The sequence below is a fragment of the Caretta caretta genome, chromosome 27, assembly GCF_965140235.1.
Source record: "Caretta caretta isolate rCarCar2 chromosome 27, rCarCar1.hap1, whole genome shotgun sequence".
In the NCBI taxonomy this organism is placed as follows: domain Eukaryota; kingdom Metazoa; phylum Chordata; order Testudines; family Cheloniidae; genus Caretta; species Caretta caretta.
In genome coordinates, this window is record NC_134232.1 from 8294511 (window position 1) to 8314536 (window position 20026).

Sequence of the window (20026 nt, forward strand, 5' to 3'; positions counted from 1 at the left end):
GCTTGCTATGTGAAAGGAGTCACCAGTACAAGAGTTTGAGAACCACTGAAGTAAACTATATCCATCTATTATTTTGCCGACATTCAGAGAATTCTAGTAGACTAGAGTGGCATGCTTTTCTGCTACAACAGCCATGCTGGGTTGCTTCTCTCCTGTGTTTTTTATAAATTTTATTTCTATTTTTAATCACCTTTCAAACCAGTTTACCTGGTACCAAAGTAAAGCTCACTAGTCTGCAATTCCCAGGATCAAACCTAGTGCCTTCAGGGGCTACTCTCAGGTATAGTTACCGATTAAATGAGAAACTGCATCCTTTTGTTACCAGCTCAGCCACTTCATCCATTAGTTCCCTCAGAACTCATGGGTGTGCCACACAAAAGAGGATGATGCTGTTGAGCCAGCAGAGGAGAAAAGATCCTGCTGCTCTGCAGGATGAGAACAAGAGACAGACCTGATCAGTTCAGATTTTCCAGTAGGAGAAGATAAAGCAGCAAACCTGTGTGTGCTTACTGGAACCTACCCAAGCCTATAAGATGTTTGTACTTTTACTACTAAGCTGTAACTCCAATGCCCGTTCCTGCTCTATAAGCATCCAGAAAGACTGTCCAGCCATCGGGGATGGCATGGTATTTAACAGAGTTTTTTTACCAGGTAAAACCCTGGTTTTTAGTGCCCTGTGAAAAACTAGTTAGTCTCAGTTTAAAGCATTTTCTATTTTAAAAACTCTTTCACCAATGCACACCACATTATGCTGAGTTTTAGTTACATATTCAAATTGTGATCACATACAGTGGTAGATAGGAGATGAATTTAGGGCTGTACAAATAAAAAGAAAAACTGCACTGGTCGTAATATCAATATATGTCATCATAAATACTGAACATCAGAATGTCTATTTTGGTTGGCTATTTTCTCAACGGAGTTATACATGTTAGGACTCATTTCAGTTTTCAATATTGTATAAACAAACATCTAAAACATTTGATTACATGAGAGTGATAATAATGCAGAGTTGTAGGCTTGAAGCATTAAGCAATCAGAACCATGCAGTTGCCACCTACCAGTCCAGGTCCATTTGACCAGGCAGCATTCTGTAGCAGAAGACCAACTTTGAAACAGTGGATAGATTATTCAGTTTGGAACAGCTGTATCCAGTATTTGAAAAGATTTGTTCTACGCTTGCTGAACTTGCTGGACACCGATGCAATCGTTTTCCCAGTTTCCTGGTTTAAACCGGTATTTACCAGTCCCCGGCCCTAACCTAGTTTTTCCCGGGAAATTGCCAACTCTGCCAGTCACATTTCGAAACTCCTTCCTCGTTCACCAGAAGGCGTGCAGAGGCCTCACCTGTGGTTCCCTCGGGTATCTCCTCGTGCTGCCGAGCTGCAATCCGATCCTCATGTGCTCTCTCCTCCACTAACGGGGCCGTGGCATCTGAAAAACAAAGCAGCTTTCACACAGCCGGACTGAAACAAAACCCCTTCAGATGTCAGTGCTTTAAAAATAAAAAAGCACTGAAGGATGTATCACAGAAGGGAAACCATCCTCCGTGCTCACCAGGTTTCCTTCCTATCGGCTGAGCAGAATGGAAGTCGATACTTGTCATGGGAAACAAAAGGGCAAGCACAGTGCATGCACACACTGTACATCACCTCCTTTGTCACACAAGCTGCATGCCTCCATGTATTACTTACCCATCCAAAAAACAAAACAGTCTGCCTATCAGCACTGTCTTTTTCAAATATGCTCAGAGCAGGATGGCGAGAATGCCTGGTTGGCACATTCAGCAATGCTGCCTGCAGAAGTGATGCTCAGAGCTCAGCTGGTGACAACAGCCCACAGTCAGGATGTTTATTATAACATACGTGCATCTTTCATTAACCACCTCAGCTGCACAGTGCCCACTAACTCATCCCTGCTGGGACTTTCCTCACACAGCAAACCTCTGGCGACTCTTTCTCCCCCACCAAATGAGGTTTGCCTCCTTATGACAACACTGTCCTGATGCACAGGACAGCAATATCCAGTCCCGGACCAGCTCGAATTTTACGGGCCAGTCTCTTGAACCACGTAGGCTGGGAATGAGAGTTTTATCGCAATGGAGTGCTGGCAGTTCTCCTTTCCAATGGAGTACAGCTCTGGCAGGTCACTAGACATCAGCATTTAAAAGTACAACAGCCCAGTTCAGAATAAAGCTGCTGTTAGTTAAAACTCAGAAACTAAAGAAAATTAGTATTTTCCTCTCCTTCCAAGGCTTGTGACAGATGCATGCATGGTAGCCAGGCATTACAAGCAGAGGAACAGAAATACCACCAATTACAAATATTAGTACATCTCTAGAACATTTCTAGATTAGGTTCTCTGTAAAAAATGTGGCAACATCATACACTCAGGAGTCACACTATCCACCCGACTCGGGCATCCTGCCACTGCAGCCTATTAGGCTTTATTTCACATGTATCTATTTTATTTTACATTTCACCATTGGCGGTCATTCTGACAGACACCAAATTGTATTGCCTGGAATGTGTACAAAGGAGCAAACACACCAGTGAACTGCAGCTACTTCTGGGATGGAGGGCACCACATAGGAGGATAAGGGGAATATTCTGGCCAAGTACTTTAGTGCAAACTCTTGCCCTTCACGAGTATGCATGATGGGATTGCTAATGTCCAGGTTAAACAACAGGGGCACCATTTACGCGGACAGGGGAGGGCTCTAACGCCCCTCCCGCCCCGAGTTTCCTAGGGGAGGTCTACTCACCCTAGCCCCAGACAGAGCTCTTAACTGCAGCAGCCCAAGTGTGATATGTGATGAGTTCGGAAGCTGGGAGCAGCACAGCCTTTCAGGCAGGGAGCTTGTTTATAAACAGAGGCAGGGTGATTAAGGTAACAAAAGGCGTGTCATTAAAGTAAATTAGGGATCATTAGATGATCCTGAAAGTACTGCCACGCACTTCAGCTAAAAGATCTTCGGAAACAAAGGGTTAGAATAAAAGGTGAGAATGGAGAAAGGTAAAGCGTGGGGTCCCTCAAGGGTCTGTACTGAGGCCAGTGCTGTTCAACATATTCATAAATGATCTGGAAAAAGGGGTACACAGTGGGGTGGCAAAATTTACAGATGATACAAAATTACTCAAGATAGTTCAGTCAAAAGAAAAGGATGACTTGTGGCACCTTAGAGACTAACAAATTTATTAGAGCATAAACTTTCGTGAGCTACATCTCACTTCATCGGTATGCATCCAATGAAGTGAGCTGTAGCTCCCGAAAGCTTATGCTCAAATAAATTTATTAGTCCCTAAGGTGCCACAAGTACTCCTTTTCTTTTTATGGATACAGACTAACACGGCTGCTACTCTGAAATTTGTCATTAAGTCAAAAGCAGACTGTGAAGAGTTACAAAGGGACCTCACAAAACTGGGTAACACAGTGGCAGATGAAGTGAGCTGTAGCTCACGAAAGCTTATGCTCAAATAAATTGGCTAGTCTCTAAGGTGCCACAAGTCCTCCTTTTCTTTTTACAATGGCAGAAGAAATTCAATGCTGATAAATGCAAAGTAACGCACTTGGCAAAATATCCTCCCAACTATATGTACAAAATGATGGGATCTAAATTAGCTGAACCCATCAAGAAAGATCGTGGAGTCATTGTGGCTAGTTCTCTGAAAACATCTGCTCCATGTGCAGTGGCAATTAAAAAAGCTAACAGAATATTGGGAATCATTAGGAAAGGGATAGAAAATAAGAGAAAAACATCATATTGCCTCTATACAAATCCACGGTACGCCAACATATTGAATAGTTTGTGCAGATGTGGTCACCCCATCTCAGAAAAGATATATTGGATTTGGAAAAGGTACAGAGAAGGGGAACAGAAATGATTAGGGGTATGGAACACCTTCTGTATAAGGAGAGATTAAAAAGACAGACTTTTCAGCTTGGAAAAGAGACTAAGGGGGGATATGATAGAGGTCTATAAAATCAGGAATGGTGCGTAAAAATTGAATAAGGAAATGTTATTTACTCCTCTCTCATAATACAAGAACTTGAGGTCACCGAATGAAATTAACAGGCAGCAGATTTAAAACAAAAAAAATTATTTCTTCAGTCACCATATGGAACTTTTTGCCAGGGAATGTCGTGAAGGCCAAAACTATAACAGGGTTCCAATAAGAACTAGGTAAGTTCATGGCGGATAGGTCCAGCAATGGCTATTAGCCAGGGTGGGCAGGGATCCAACACCATGTTCTGCATGTCCCTTGCCTCTCTTTGTCAGAAGCTGGGAGTGGGCAACAGGGCAACTTGATGATTCCCTGGTCTGTTCATTCCCTCTGAAGCACCTCGCATTGGCCACTGTCGGAAGACAGGACACTGGGCTAGATGGACCTTTGGTCTGACCCAGTGTGGCCATTCTGATATTCTTATATAGAACCCAGGTGTAAATGCTCCCCGCTGTAATCCACTAGACCCTGCTCTCCTCCCAGAGCTGGGATAGAACCCAGAAGTCCTGACGGAGTCTCTCTCTCTCTCCACAGAGTTAGTAATAAAGTAAGAATACACATTACCATTTTAAACCTAACCAGTGTCCCTTAAGTAACTTGCCACAAAATGTCAGAACATGTTATTAGAGCTGAATAGGTCTATTTATTTCATTTTCTTTCTTTCATAAAGGAATTAGGTACAGGGCTCCTGTCAGCTAATTGTTAACTTATCTGCCAAAAAACTAGAGTTTTCAAGTGCCTACGTAGGCACAGAAATCACGGTTAAAGTTGCTCCCCCCATACAAAAATCTGAAATGGCACTCTCTGCAGTCAAGGTCTAGTAAAAAAATAAGTAGTAATAATCTCTATAAACTGCAGGGAACTTACGTAATGAATAATACTTTGCGCTTTTGTATAGCACCTCCCATCCAAGGACCTCAAAGATCTATGCCCACCTTTTAAAGTATATTATCCCATTTTACAGATAGGAAACTAAGGCAGAGGTAGGTTACGTAATTTGCTAAAGTCACTGGTAGAGTCAGAATTAGAAGCCAGGTCCCATGCTAATAACTCGACCAAGCAGCCTCCCATAAACAGAATTTCAAGTTGAAAGATCTCTGCAGACTTCACCACCACCATTGATACTGCAATCTTTAAATGTCTGTAGGATACTAAAGACTGTGGGCCAAATTTTTAAACGTATTTTGGCACCAAACTCCCACTGGGAGTAGTGGAGACACATCTTGCAACCAAAAGTTCTAATATGAACACCCCCGAAATAACCCAGGTTTTGTTAGCCTGAGAGGTGATTTGGACTGAATGCCTAGACACCCAGCTGATGTGTGACAGCTTGGAATACTGCTTGGTTTCTTGTCCGATTCTTGACATTTCTGTGTAAATATCTATTGGAAACGGAGAACACTCATTGGTTTGATGTAAATCTAACTCTTCCTGGCAGGCTACAGGGTTGTTTATCAGGGAAAGGCAACCAGGAGGCTCAGACATTTTTCCTAATGATTTTTTTGGAGTCTGCATGTCTACTTTAGAATCTGTGTTGCCTTGTGAGTGGTTTAATAATGGCTTCTGAAGGCTGGCTAGTGCCCATTAACATTAATGGGGAGTTACAGACACAAGTCGCTGGAGGAAATTACCCTTTCAGGATGGGCTACACTCAGCAGTCATCAATAGGCACACTGGTATGAGAGTGCAATCCTTGAAGGAGGAAATGGAACTGGAATTGATCCTCCAGGAGTGTCTGTGTGGGCAATTCTCCTTCGTGAATACCAAACTAACAAAGAGCATTTATCTGGCAGCACAGAGACACAAGACAGCCATGCCTCTTCAGGAACGCCCTTCAAAAAACGGTCTGGTGCATCTCTAAACAATGCTTAGAAACAGCACCAGCCATTATGGTTTAAAAGCAGTATGACGAAGAGCTCCCACCTTCCATAGTTGGAGTGCTCTTAGCATCAGAGGTCTCGGAAATGGGTTCATCTGATCCATCATCAACCGGTATCTGCAGGGGATAGCCTGGAAAAAACATACATTGAGCACTCAGAACAGGTCCTTGGTTACGTCTAGCGGGCTCTTACGTTAACCTCACCCATCCTTATCTGAAAAGCTGGATGGCTGTAGCTGGCAATTACAATAAGATGTTCACAATGTGTTAAAGCGCCAGTTACGGATTCAGTGATAGCACCAAAAAAAGCCAAAAGCAAAATCTGCTGAGCAACCAATCCAATGCAGAGCACATCTAGAAACAGCAAAGCACAGTAAGAAAAAAAGTACAGTCAGTAAATAAATAAAATAAAATAAAATAAAACTTTCCTTGGAGACCACAGATGTCGGATTACATCAATCTGAGTGAGTCACTGTAAAGTTCACTTTGATGTTTCTAGTGCAGTATAGGCTCTCTCTTAGAGCAGATTGTTGAATTGATAGTTTATTTTCTTCTGTTATTCATGTTTTTTAAACCAATGCAAAAAGGGAAAGCACTTGCATGGAACTCCTCAGTGCTCCACATGGATTATTATGTTGGGCCTTGGTTCCAAGAAGTCAGCTATCAGACTGTTAGAGCAAAAAGTACAAGGATGCTCTTTGCAAGGAATTCCAGCAAAATAAAATAACGAGAACTGGAGAAATTGATTTACGAAGAATGATTCAAGCTAACACAAGCAAAGTCTCTTGGACTCTTTGGTGCATGAGAATTTAAACTATGGCACTGACAGAAGGTTGCTGATTTGACTGGATAAGAGGGACAACCTTGAGGGGCCTGGAAGGGAGAACAGTCCTTGGAACATGCCAAAGGCTCTGTCCATAACAGAGGGAACCCATTTGCCTGATGCAAACTGCACGGGAGGCAGATACAAGACAGAAATATGTTGCTCCACTTTAATGGAGTACTATCAGTCCTTATGACTACACAGGTTTCTGAGCTGGATTGTTAAATATGTGGGGAAAGACATCTTGAAAATGTAGACCTAAAACACAGGGTGAGAGGAGCTCTTTTGTAGAAAACTTCCCCACTTCTCCACATTCCCAGCTTTTCCCTCAGTTGTCCTGGCTCGCTACCCAAGAGAAGGAAGCTGTCTGCTGGCAGAACCTTTGGGGAGCATTGTGTGGCGCTATGTTATCATCATCAATTGAGCTGACTCGTGAATACAGAATGCACATGCATGCTGCTGCATCATTACAACTGCAGTCACTAGGAAAGCAACAAACACTTCCAGGGGAATTAGGGAGAATCTGTGTATTAGAGACATGACGGGGGGCAGGGAAAAGGAGACACAGGCCAGGCAGTAGGTTGGAGGGGGTAGGACAAGGGAAAGAGATGAGCCCATCTACTTCAAGGATCAGGCAGTAGGGGAGAAGCAGGAGGGTTGGGGTGGGCAAAGCGAAGGAACAGAGACAGCAAATTAGGCTGTGAGAAAAGAAGAAAAACCCACTGGTTGTTATTGGGTATGTGCATGCCTAGAGGGCAGGGACAATCCTCTCTGGATCTGATTTTTGGTGAGGTCAGACATCCACTGTATCTGACACGTTCTGTAGTCCATCCTTCCCTCGGTGAACGTTCATAAAAACACACAGGGAGGCACAAGTGGCTAGAGCAGAGAGGCGGAAGCCTGACAGTCGAGGGCTATTCCTAGGTCGAGATGGGAGAGTAGGGATTAGTGGTTAGAGCAGGGGGGCTGGTATTCAGGATTGAGGATTCTCCTCCTATCATGACTCACCGTGTGACCTCCGAGGTGTGTGCCTGCCATTTATCCTCCCTGTACGTCAGTCTCCCCACATATGAAAGAGAATACTCATTTCACAGTAGGGGGTGAGGATTCATCACCTAATGTCTGTAAAGCCCTCCGAGATACACTGATAAAGGACGCCATACACATGCATGCTACTAACATCAGAAATACGTGCCAATTTCCAACACATGAACAGAGGCCCCTGGGAACAGCACCCTACAACATCCAGACCAGCCACTAGCACTTGCTTAGGTGACGTCCCAGAACCCTGGACTTCAACGCAAGCCAAGTGCTTTATTTGTAAAATACGTCTCTCGGCTTTGCAATGTTTTCCTCTTAACATCCTCCTCCCCAGAGAGATGAAGTAGAGCATTCAGAGAATGCCCCGCTCACTACGCAATGGGGAAACTGCTCTTCACAAGACGACAACGAGAGTTACTAGTTTAAACGGCTCTGATAAAAGCTCTATCTGATCCCTTGCACACACATGGGGATTATGCCCTTTAGCCCAATGAAAGCCACTGTAAAATGGTTCTCTCGCCACAGCAGCTCAAATCAAAAGGGCAGAAAGTCATAAGTTCCACTCTCTAAATGAGGGGCCAGCTTCAGCCTAGAGACTGGAGGGGCAGGAGAGTGCACTTTTGTCAATGAGGCGCATTAAAATAGCCAAAGCTTCTACCAGGGCCAGTCTTGCCCCGAAAGGGGACTCCAGTCACTCGCTCACACACACACACACACGAGAAACAGAGGCTCGGTGTGACCAGGCCTTCCCTTCCCTTCCCACCCCAACCTCCACCTTCTCACATGTTTACATGCCAGCAGAAGCCCCCTCCCTCTTCCCCTCTGGTAAGCAGAGTAGTTTCTTTGGAGAGCGGAGGGAATAGAGGCAGAGACAGAACAAGTCTAAAACCTTCCTCTCCTTCTGTAAGGGCAAAAGTGGGGCCTGGCATCTCAGGCACCCCCTTTACTAGGCCCCACTGACCATTCAATTATAATGGCAACGATCACCACCAAGCTGCGGTTGGTGTGGGGTCTCTTGAAGGTAAAGGTGGGGCCCACTTGATGATGGGCCATGGGTTGAGGACATCATCTGGGAAGGAAAGCCAGTGAACTCATTTCTCACCTGCAGAATGGGTCAGAGTTCACTTTCAGGGGCAAGGAGATTCTTGTTTTTAAACTTAAACCAGCTCGTCCACCTCTATCTGCAACAGACCAACCCAAATGCTCAGAGTGCACCGTCGGCATTCCTGCCAGCTCACTTAGAATGATCAACGTTCCATTCCTCATTGTCCCCCACCGCCCCAAATGCCACTGTCCCAATATCTAAGTTATTATCCAGAGATTCTTGAACCCTTCCAGCAACCAACAGATGAAAAGATGGCTGCCATAATGCATAAACGGGGTAGATGTGGGTTTGAGAGATTTGCCCTAGTGACTTTTTAATTTTCTGAATCCTGTAAAGGGGGAAAGGTTTTATAACCATGTTCAGAGGAGGTAAAAGGAAGCCAGTGACATACAGGAGGTAGCTCATCTACATATCCATGGACATGAGTCTTAAGTATGAACAAAAAGAACTAGTACACTAGGGAGGATTTGAGGTGATACATGGAGGGATGGGAAATCTCAGTCCTGTATCTCAGTCTATTAAAGAAACCATTAATCTACCTTTAAAAAACAAAATCAATCACCCGGTCCCTTCTATAGCAGATGTGGGAAAAGCCTGTTTCACCTCCTTTTAATTCCTAAGCAGCTTTTATCTTTTTCTATGCGCAGCTAGATTCTACAGCCTTTACAGACTTCACACGCTCTGCAGACTCAAGTGTTTTTTGTTCTATTGAAACTTACCTCTGAATGGGAAAGAGAACTCAAGGCAAATGGGGATGATGATGATCAAGTCTGGCCTCTGGCGTAACAGGTGATAGGATCTCACGCAGTGATTCCGTCACCAAGCCCAAACCCCAAACTTCGGTTTTAGCTATAAAGTATCTGAATGTATCTTATGTTTATCTCCCAGAAGACAAAGCAGCTCATTTACTGCACGATGATCTCTCGGCACCTAAGTAATTCACAAAACAGTCCCCTTTTCCTAGACTTTGGACTAACCTTTCATTGAACCACATACATTCCCAGGCGTAAACACTATGGGCAACCTCACCCCAGTCTCCTTGTACTGAGCTCTCCCACTTGTGTCATCCTCATTCTCCTGGAGAGAAAATAGCTACCTGTGGGGGAAGGTCCTCCCTTTCTCCCATGACTACCCCCATCTGGTAAGGCTCACCTGACGGGATCTGCTTAGCTTGGCTCATCGAATGGTCTTCCATCATATTGAAATCCTGACGTGGCTCAGCCATCCTGTTGCAAAAGTTATCTAAAGGGGAAAAAATTTAACATTATTACACAAAACCTCATGCAATGCACCTTCCCCTGCACTCAAATTACTGTACTATCTCCTATTGCTCTATGGTGCTCATCAGTCTAATTCCAGGAACACAATCTTTTCTTTTTTGGGGAGGGAAGGAAATCAGATGGCCATTATTAACTAGGTGCCTTTTAAGCTATGGCAACAAGCTATTTAATTCTTTCAAGGGAGACTTGAAAAAGCACACTATCATGATCATAGACAGGTTACAGCTCAAGGTATGTGCTGAAGAAAGTGGTCCCCCTGACTGATTGATATAAATTATGTCTGATAAAGATTTGACTACTAGACCCTCCTTCCAATGCAGATCCCTATCGAGCTCTTCTAAACCTACTATCAGAAGCAAATTTTGTCCATAGCCTTTACCTTTACCAGAACAGCAAGAAAAAAAGCAAAAAGCATTAAGATGGTGCCTAGATTCTGAAATGGCCGACATCAACTGGGGAATGCTCTTTAAAAAAAATCCCACAGTTGTATCAAGTTATAGGCACAGAGATCAAAGCAACTGCAATCCCAATGGAGAGCAATAACTGCATTCGTGGAAAGCAGCTGAAAAGGAAAAGATTTTGTGAAAACACTCAATAGACAAGTATATGATTTTTGTGACCAATGTTTAGAGCTAATCATTCTTGCACAAGATGTAGGAGACAAAATACCAAGCCTGTGTCATCAACTTCATGCAGAGGACACAGGCAACTTCATACCCAATGCACCACTGAAGTTACAAAAGCAATTTAATAACTTCCAAGGGAAAGGACCCATCATGGCGCATTATTTGGTCTATCAGTTTGCACAAGTCTATGTCTGGTACACTGGGACTCTGTGGTGTAACACAGACTAATTCTGCAGCAAACTGCTTGATGGATTGGAAGTCTGTGGCAGAACTGAGCTCAAATGACTTAGCCGCAAGATCATTCTGGCTCTTCTTCCAGTCTCCGGCCTCTGACATTACACACCTTCTAATTTCTACAGTGAATGAGACAAGAGGACTACAGACCACCGCCTCATTCGATACACAACCCGGATTCATTCACGGAGCACAGTTCACCCTGTATGCCGAAGGAGGCAGGGATTCTGTGGAAAAAACAGTATGTATGTATATAAATTAAAGACTGTATCATAATGCATACACAGAAGGGGGCCACATCAAAGTTTTACAGGCATGCTTGATTCTGGCATTTCCTAACTTTTGAGTGCTTGAATTTGCAGCCTTAATGTTATTTCCTAGGGTTTTGTTTGTTTTTTAAAGAAAGGAAAACACATTCTACTATGTGTAACTGAGGAAACAGCGTCCTTTACAGACAGTTCAGAGACACAGTTCACAAATGCTTGCTCCTTAGATCTACAGAAGTGGATCTCTTGTGTGGAAAAGCCTTTTCCACCCAGACACAACATTGTTGCAAGGACCACTGTCTTCACGAATGTGTGCTGCACAGGATAAATGGCCTGCCATTCTGTGAGTAATCAGCTGGAACAACGTACAAGTGATTTAAAAAAAAAAAAAGATTTAAGGTGGTAACAAAGCACTTGTATGAATGTAGGTTAGACTGGAATCTTTCTGCTCTGCGTTTGCTGAGCACCTAAGCGCCATGAAGCCCCAGTCTATGGCTCCTAAATGCTCCCACGATACAAATAAATATTAACAACAAACATTCCTAGTTGTGTAGCTGTTTTGTAGTTAGGAATGGTCTAGTGGTCTTTGCATAGGATTGGGAAGCAGGAATTCTCAAGTATTTGTTGTGGGCCTTCCTGTGAGAAGAAAGGAAATCTTCAGGAAAAGTAAAATCTTCTTTTTCTTCTCAAGAAAAGTCCAGATTCCTTACAGTCCCAGAGAGCTCCCTCTCCAAAGTACTTAGGGGTAAGGAAGCAGGAGGGAAACTAAGTGTACCTCCTCAAGAAGCAGTTTGTGAGATACTACAGCCATGAATAAGGTGCAAAGGAAAACAAGTATCCCGTTTAATTTATGGTATACGGGTGCTGACAAAATTTTCCAGTTCTGCTAAGAGGAGACCATGAGTCTGCTAACAACTCTCCACTAAAAGTGATGTTGATGTCATGATAGCTCAGAGGTGGGCAAACTACGGCCCGCGGGACCCTCCTACCCAGCCCCTGAGCTCCTGGCCCGGGAGGCTGGTCCCCAGCCCCTCCCCCGCAGCTGCCAGCACAATGCTCCGGGTGTGGGGCGGTGAGCTCCTGGGGCAGCTGCAGAGCCTGGCCGGATCCGGTGCTCCGTGCCGCACGGTGCGTGGCTGGCTCCAGCCGGGCGGCGGGGCTGCCTGACCTTTGTTTTGTTATACAAAGTCTGTATAAAGTGCAAGCTGGTCTCCATATTGGAAGAGACGGTTCAAGGTCTGGAGAAACAAGTATTGACCCTGCGTTGCAAAAGAGAAACTGAAGATTTCCTGGACAGACGTCAGGATATGCTTCTACGGACACAATGTTCTGAAGATTCAGAGCAGGCTGCACTGTGGGGACAGGAGGACGGTGAAGAAATTTGGCAGCATGTGACCTCCAGAAGAAGAAAGGGGAGCGTCCATGTACCAGTAGCGCAGATACAGGTAAGCAACCGCTTTCATGTTCTCTCCACAGGCACTAACGCGGAGAGTGGACTAGATGATACATCTGAGGAAAGGGAACAGAAGGAGACTCTGCCGATTGGAAGGCATGAGATGCACTGTCCTAGGGTTGGCGGTTCCATGACCACCGATCCCAAGAGAAGGAGGCGGGGGGTGGTGGTCGGGGACTCTCTCCTCAGGGGGAATGAGTCATCTATCTGCCGCCCCGACCGGGAAAACCGAGAAGTCTGCTGCTTGCCAGGAGCTAGGATTCACGGTGTGACGGAGAGACTGCCAAGACTCATCAAGCCCTTGAATCTCTACCCCTTCCTGCTTATCCATGTGGGCACCGATGATACTGCCAAGAATGACCTTGGGTGGATCACTGTGGACTATGTGGCTCTGGGAAGAAGGATAAAGGAGTTTGAGGCGCAAGTGGTGTTTTCGTCCATCCTCCCCGTGGAAGGAAAAGGCCGGGGTAGGGACCGTCGAATCGTGGAAGTCAACAAATGGCTTCGCAGGTGGTGTCAGAGAGAAGGCTTTGGATTCTTTGACCATGGGATGGTGTTCCAAGAAGGAGGAGTGCTAGGCAGAGACGGGCTCCACCTAACAAAGAGAGGGAAGAGCATCTTCGCAAGCAGGCTGGCTAACCTAGTGAGGAGGGCTTTAAACTAGGTTCACTGGGGGAAGGAGACCAAAGCCCTGAGGTAAGTGGGGAAGTGGGATACTGGGAGGAAGCACGAGCAGGAGAGCGCGAAAGGGGAGGGCTCCTGCCTCATACTAAGAAAGCAGGACGAACAGCAAGTTATCTCAAGTGCCTATACACAAATGCAAGAAGCCTGGGAAACAAGCAGGGAGAACTGGAAGTCCTGGCACAGTCAAGGAATTATGATGTGACTGGAATAACAGAGACTTGGTGGGATAACTCACATGACTGGAGTACTGTCATGGATGGATATAAACTGTTCAGGAAGGACAGGCAAGGCAGAAAAGGTGGGGGAGTTGTATTGTATGTAAGAGAGCAGTATGACTGCTCAGAGCTCTGGTTTGAAACTGCAGAAAAACCTGAGTGTCTCTGGATTAAGTTTAGAAGTGTGAGCAACAAGGGTGATGTCGTGGTGGGAGTCTGCTATAGACCACCGGACCAAGGGGATGAGGTGGGCAAGGCTTTCTTCTTGGGGGGAGGGATAGCTCAGTGGTTTGAGCATTGGCCTGCTAAACCCAGGGTTGTGAGTTCAATCCTTGAGGGGATCATTTAGGGACCTGGGGCAAAAATTAGGAATTGGTCCTGCTTTGAGCAGGGGGTTGGACTAGATGACCTCCAGAGGTCCCTTCCAACCCTGATATTCTATGATTCTAACTAACGGAAGTTACTAGATCGCAGGCCCTGGTTCTTATGGGAGACTTCAATCAGCCTGATATCTGCTGGGAGAGCAATACAGCGGTGCACAGACAATCCAGGAAGTTTTTGGGAAGTGTAGGGGACAATTTCCTGGTACTAGTGCTGGAGGAACCAACTCGAGGCAGAGCTCTTCTTGACCTGCTGCTCACAAACCGGGAAGAATTAGTAGGGGAAGCAAAAGTGGATGGGAACCTGGGAGGCAGTGACCATGAGATGGTCGAGTTCAGGATCCTGACACAGGGAAGAAAGGAGAGCAGCAGAATACGGACCCTGGACTTCAGAAAAGCAGACTTTTGACTCCCTCAGGGAACTGATCGGAAGGATCCCCTGGGAGAATAACACGAGGGGGAAAGGAGTCCAGGAGAGCTGGCTGTATTTTAAAGAATCCTTATTAAGGTTACAGGGACAAACCATCCCGATGTGTAGAAAGAATAGCAAATATGGTAGGCGACCAGCTTGGCTCAACAGTGAAATCCTTGCTGATCTTAAACACAAAAAAGAAGCTTACAAGAAATGGAAGACTGGACAAATGACCAGGGAAGAATATAAAAATATTGCTCGGGGATGCAGGAGTGAAATCAGGAAGGCCAAATCACACCTGGAGTTGCAGCTTGCAAGAGATGTTAAGAGTAACAAGAAGGGTTTCTTCAGGTATGTTAGCAAAGAAGAAAGTCAAGGAAAGTGTGGGCCCCTTACTGAACGAGGGAGGCAACCTAGTGACAGAGGATGTGGAAAAAGCTAATGTACTCAATGCTTTTTTGGCCTCTGTCTTCACAAATAAGGTCAGCTCCCAGACTGTTGCACTGGACAGCACAGCATGGGGAGGAGGTGACCAGCCCTCTGTGAAGAAAGAAGTGGTTCGGGACTATTTAGAAAAGCTGGACGAGCACAAGTCCATGGGGCCGGATGCGCTGCATCTGAGAGTGCTAAAGGAGTTGGTGGATGTGATTGCATAGCCATTGGCCATTACCTTTGAAAACTCATGGCGATCCGGGGAAGTCCTGGACGACTGGAAAAAGGCTAATTTAGTGCCCATCTTTAAAAAAGGGAAGGAGGAGGATCCTGGGAACTATAAGCCAGTCAGCCTCACCTCAGTCCCTGGAAAAATCATGGAGCAGGTCCTCAAGGAATCAATTCTGAAGCACTTGGAGGAGAGGAAAGTGATCAGGAACAGTCAGCATGGATTCACCAAGGGCAAGTCATGGCTGACTAATCCAATTGCGTTCTATGACAAGATAACTGGCTCTGTGGATGAGGGGAAAGCAGTGGACGTGTTATTCCTTGACTTTAGCAAAGCTTTGGACACAGTCTCCCACAGTATGCTTGCCAGTAAGTTAAAGAAGTATGGGCTGGATGAATGGACTATAAGGTGGGTAGAAAGCTAGCTAGATTATCGGGCTCAACGGGTAGTGATCAATGGCTCCATGTCTAGTTGCCAGCCGGTATCAAGCTGAGTGCTCTAAGAGTCGGGCCTCGGGATGGTTTTGTTCAATATCTTCATTAATGATCTGGAGGATGGTGTGGATTGCACCCTCAGCAAGTTTGCAGATGACACTAAACTGGGAGGAGAGGTAGATATGCTGGAGGGTAGGGATAGGATACAGAGGGCCCTAGACAAATTAGAGGATTGGGCCAAAAGAAATCTGATGAGGTTCAACAAGGACAAGTGCAGAGGTCCTGCACTTAGAACGGAAGAATCCCATGCACCACTGCAGACTAGGGACCGAATGGCTAGGCAGCAGTTCTGCAGAAAAGGACCTAGGGGTTACAGTGGACGAGAAGCTGGATATGAGTCAACAGTGTGCCCTTGTTGCCAAGAAGGCAAATGGCATTTTGGGAAGCATAAGTAGGGGCATTGCCAGCAGATCGAGGGATGTGATCATTCCCCTCTATTCGACATTGGTGAGGCCTCATCTGGAGTACTGTGTCCAGTTTTGGGCCCCATACTACAAGAAGGATGTGGAAAAATTGGAAAGAGTCCAGCGGAGGGAAACAAAAATGATTAGGGGTCTGGAACATATGACTTATGAGGAGAGGCTGAGGGAACTGGGATTGTTTAGTCTGCGGAAGAGAAAAACAAGGGGGGATTTGATAGCTGCTTTCAACTACCTGAAAGGGGGTTCCAGAGAGGATGGTTCTAGACTATTCTCAGTGGTAGAAGAGGACAGGACAAGGAGTAATGGTCTCAAGTTGCAGTGGGGGAGGTTTAGGTTGGATATTCGGAAAAACTTTTTCACTAGGAGGGTGGTGAAACACTGGAATGCGTTACCTAGGGAGGTGGTAGAATCTCCTTCCTTAGAAGTTTTTAAGGTCAGGCTTGAGAAAGCCCTGGCTGGGATGATTTAATTGGGTATGGGTCCTGCTTTTGAGCAGGGGGTTGGACTAGATGACCTCCTGAGGTCCCTTCCAACCCTGATATTCTATGATTCTCTGACCGGTGCTCTGTGCCACACAGCACGTGGCTGGCTCCGGTGCTCCAGACAGTGTGGTAAGGGGGCAGGGAGTGGGAGGGTTGGATAGAGGACAGGGGAGTTCTGGGGCGGGGGGGTGTCAGGGGTGTGGATAGGGGTCGGGGCTGTCACAGGGCAGGGAACGGGGCGGGGGGGCAGTCAGGGAGAAGGGGTGGTTGGATGGGGCAGGAGTCCGGGGGAGAAGTCAGGAAGGGGGGGGGGTTGGATGGGGTGGCGGGGGGGCCGGTGGATGGGGCAGGGGTCATCAGGAACAGGGGGTGCCGTCAGGGGGCAAGAAGCAGGGAGCGGGGGCTGGGCCACGCTATGGCTAACTGTCCCTCCATACAATTTCCAAAACCTGATGCGGCCCTCAGGCCAAAAAGTTTGCCCGCCCCTGTGATAGCTGCTCTAATTACAGCCAAGGGTAGTGATTAATAACCAGCTACTATTATAATCCCAGGTTTACCACAACTGGATGGGCGGGAGCTGAAACCAGCAATGCTGCTCAGGTTACCGCAGTAAGGAAGTGAGCTCACATGGTTTTGTTGGCTGGCAATAAATTAACTGGATCTTCAGAACTGAGTGAGGGATCTCAACTCTCCCAACTTTTCTTTCCTCCTAGGAAGATGTCTATGCAATTTAATTTCTGCTTTAAACAACTACAAAATCATCTTGCTGAACTGCATGGAAAACCTTCAAGAGCTTGCCCTGCAAAAACTCACAAAGTGATAAGCCACAAGAATTGGTGTTTGAAGTGGACAGAAACGTCAGAATTCGTTCTCTGTCCTTGATTTTAAAAGCATTAATGGAGTTTTGCCCACCTAAAACGAACACAAACAGTTCTAATTATCTGGCCATATGGCCAGCCTCTTCCTGGAGCTCCGGGAATCATATTGATTAGATCCTGCCCACAGTGGGCTGCATTTTGATGCTTTTTATAGGACTGGCAAGCATGTAAGCGATAAAATGAAACTACTAAGCTGCCATGCAGTTCACAAAACCAAACTGGAGTTTGCCATAGGTGAAAATGAGGTTTGCAATTCAATACTTGAATTGGGTATTTTTTTATTTATTTTTTTTTAAATTGTGCCAATTTTCTGGTGTGGACGATGCCAGATGGAAGCTTCTGTCCAAACAGGCCCAACGAAGATATGGCAGGCACCTTCCTACATGCTGTCCTGCTATCGTGCCCCCTGGAAGGAGCACCTCTACAGCTGAGGACAGAGCTCTGCCTGACTTCCAGGCCTTGGTCTCTATGTCAACTAGAGGATCAATTGATAGCAACCATGACAGACATTTCTGATGAGGAAACATGTCTACAAGCATTTGACCTGAGACCCATCAATTCATTTCACTGAACAGCCACAGGTGTTATCACCTTTCCATCATTTCGTAACTGTTGACCCAGAAGTGAAAAGCTCATGAATTAGCTGTACTGTATCTAAACACTAACTGTACGTTTCTTTTTAATTCTCCTTTTGTTCTCCCTAGCTAACCTTAGTGACATTTCCCCCAGACTGTCCCTCTTCCCCAAACGCTGAGTGAGGTCTTCACGGCATCCAGGCAAGAGTTTCTCTTAAAGTCTGCCTTTATGGGAACACTCAGCAAAATTAATCCAAATTAACTAATGGTGTTAATTCAAAGGGGCTCAATTAAACTGCATTAAACCCCATGTGAACACTCATTCAAAATTAGTGGCCTCAGCTCAGCCTTCCAAAGGGAATTAAGTTAAACTGAATTAATGTCATTTTAATTCTGAATGAGCATGTCTTCACAGGGATACACAAAGCTAATCTGCTTTGAATTCACACCTTTTGGTCTGGTGTGCACTTTAAATTTATGCCAGCTCAGCTATGCCGGCAGAAGGCTGCTTGAGTCCATGGAGTTAAATTTGTTCAGGGAGTTTGTGTTCCCACACCAGCAGAAAAATTCCTTCTGTAAGCATACGGCATGTCTACGCCAACATAGGCTCTGTAGTGTAGATGTAGCCTTAGTCTGTTTGGATTAATTTTCCTGAGTGTCCCTGTATAAACAAGCCTTTGGGATTTCCAGATTAGGGTGCCTATAGGATGGTAAAGCTTCATGGCTGGGGTCAGACAGACAGGAGTGAGGGCTAGTATACTTTTTCTGTGGAAAGTATTGCTATGAGTGAAGATCTTCTACCCATAATACAGCATTTAATATCAAAGATGCAAAGGCAAAACAACAATTGCAAGCTAGGAATCAGTATCAGCAGAGAAAGTCTATAGATGTCATCCATGGGTGGCCAATAGAGCACTTGCTCTGCAGAGAGATGACTGATCACATAGTGCTGGCTCCTCCACCTGGCTTCCAGCAGCTTCTACAGGTGTCCAGGCTCCCCATTACTTAAAAGAGCCTGGGAGTCTATCAAAGACGCTAGAAAGAAGGAGAAGCATCCAGCCTAACTGCCTGCTAGGTAAGGAGGAAAGGGATGTATGCAGTCCCAAATGGGAGAGGAAGTGTTCATAAGCAGTCCCCTCAAATGACAAGGTTCACACCATGGAACAGCTTGAGAACTTCTGAGTTCGGGGGGTTGGAAAGAGTGTTACATCAAAATTTAAAGACGAATAGATTTTCCTTTGTTGTCCATTTCAGGGAGAAGAGAAGAGATACTTTTCAGAGTAGCAGCCGTGTTAGTCTGTATTCGCAAAAAGAAAAGGAGTACTTGTGGCACCTTAGAGACTAACAAATTTATTTGAGCATACAGCTCACTTCACTGGATGCTGTCTTTTTGGTTGTGGAGAAAGCAGAGTTACTTTTATTATTAGGAGTTTTATCTTAAAGCTCCAGCTGCTGGAATCATGTGATTACTTGTGAATCTTAGGGTTTTATTTAAAAAAAAGCCTCTAGACCTAATGGATGCAGAGAAAAACTTAATTTGAACTCCTTGGCTCCAACACCAGAAAGCAAGAAAAAGAGCCCCAAATCATTTTTTAAAACCTTGTAATTTTAGGGGTCTGGCTCATGATTTTTTAAATTCTGGGGGAGTGACAATACTGAGAGTAGAACTGGCCTCCCACCTAGTGAGAAGGAAGGAGCATCTCCCACATAGTCAAGCAGGGAGAAGAATACTGGGCATGGTCATGAAGACTGGAGGAAAAGTGTGACCCTCCCTCTGTTTCCAACATCCAGATGGTAGGGAATGAAAGGACAGCCTAGTCCCATTGTCCACAGGCCAACAAAAAGTGGGGGGCAGGGGAGGAAGTGCTCCAGAGCAAATGTGGCTGTTATGTTTAGTGGGTTTAGCCCTGTTCCCACTGGACAGGTGTTCTGGTCACAAAAGCCAGCCTGCCCTGCAGAGAACTGTTCAGTGGAAACAAAGTACAGGGAAACCTGCACTTCCACAAGGCCCTAGGATACTGCACCTATTCTATGCATAACAGGGGAAATCAATCCCCATGATTTTCAGTCTGGAACTTCATCAGCACTGTGATCTAACAGAGAAAAATAAAT

The 20026-nt window shown here is 45.5% G+C and overlaps 1 protein-coding gene across 15 annotated transcripts in view; it reads right to left on the bottom strand.

Annotated features, from left to right (window-relative positions):
* The window catches only part of MAPT (microtubule associated protein tau), a 101409-nt gene that overhangs the window by 39974 nt on the left and 41409 nt on the right, over positions 1-20026 (bottom strand). For 14 of the 15 annotated variants that reach the window (XM_048830116.2, XM_048830108.2, XM_075123574.1 and 11 more), the window contains exons 2-4: positions 10005-10094; positions 5928-6014; positions 1348-1434 (exon numbers count right to left, since the gene is read on the bottom strand). In XM_048830116.2, coding sequence (XP_048686073.2) covers positions 1348-1434; positions 5928-6014; positions 10005-10077 — 247 coding nt within the window. In that variant the 5' untranslated portion in view covers positions 10078-10094. The remainder of the gene's footprint in view (positions 1-1347; positions 1435-5927; positions 6015-10004; positions 10095-20026) is intronic. The other variant, XM_075123571.1, reaches the window with a different exon arrangement.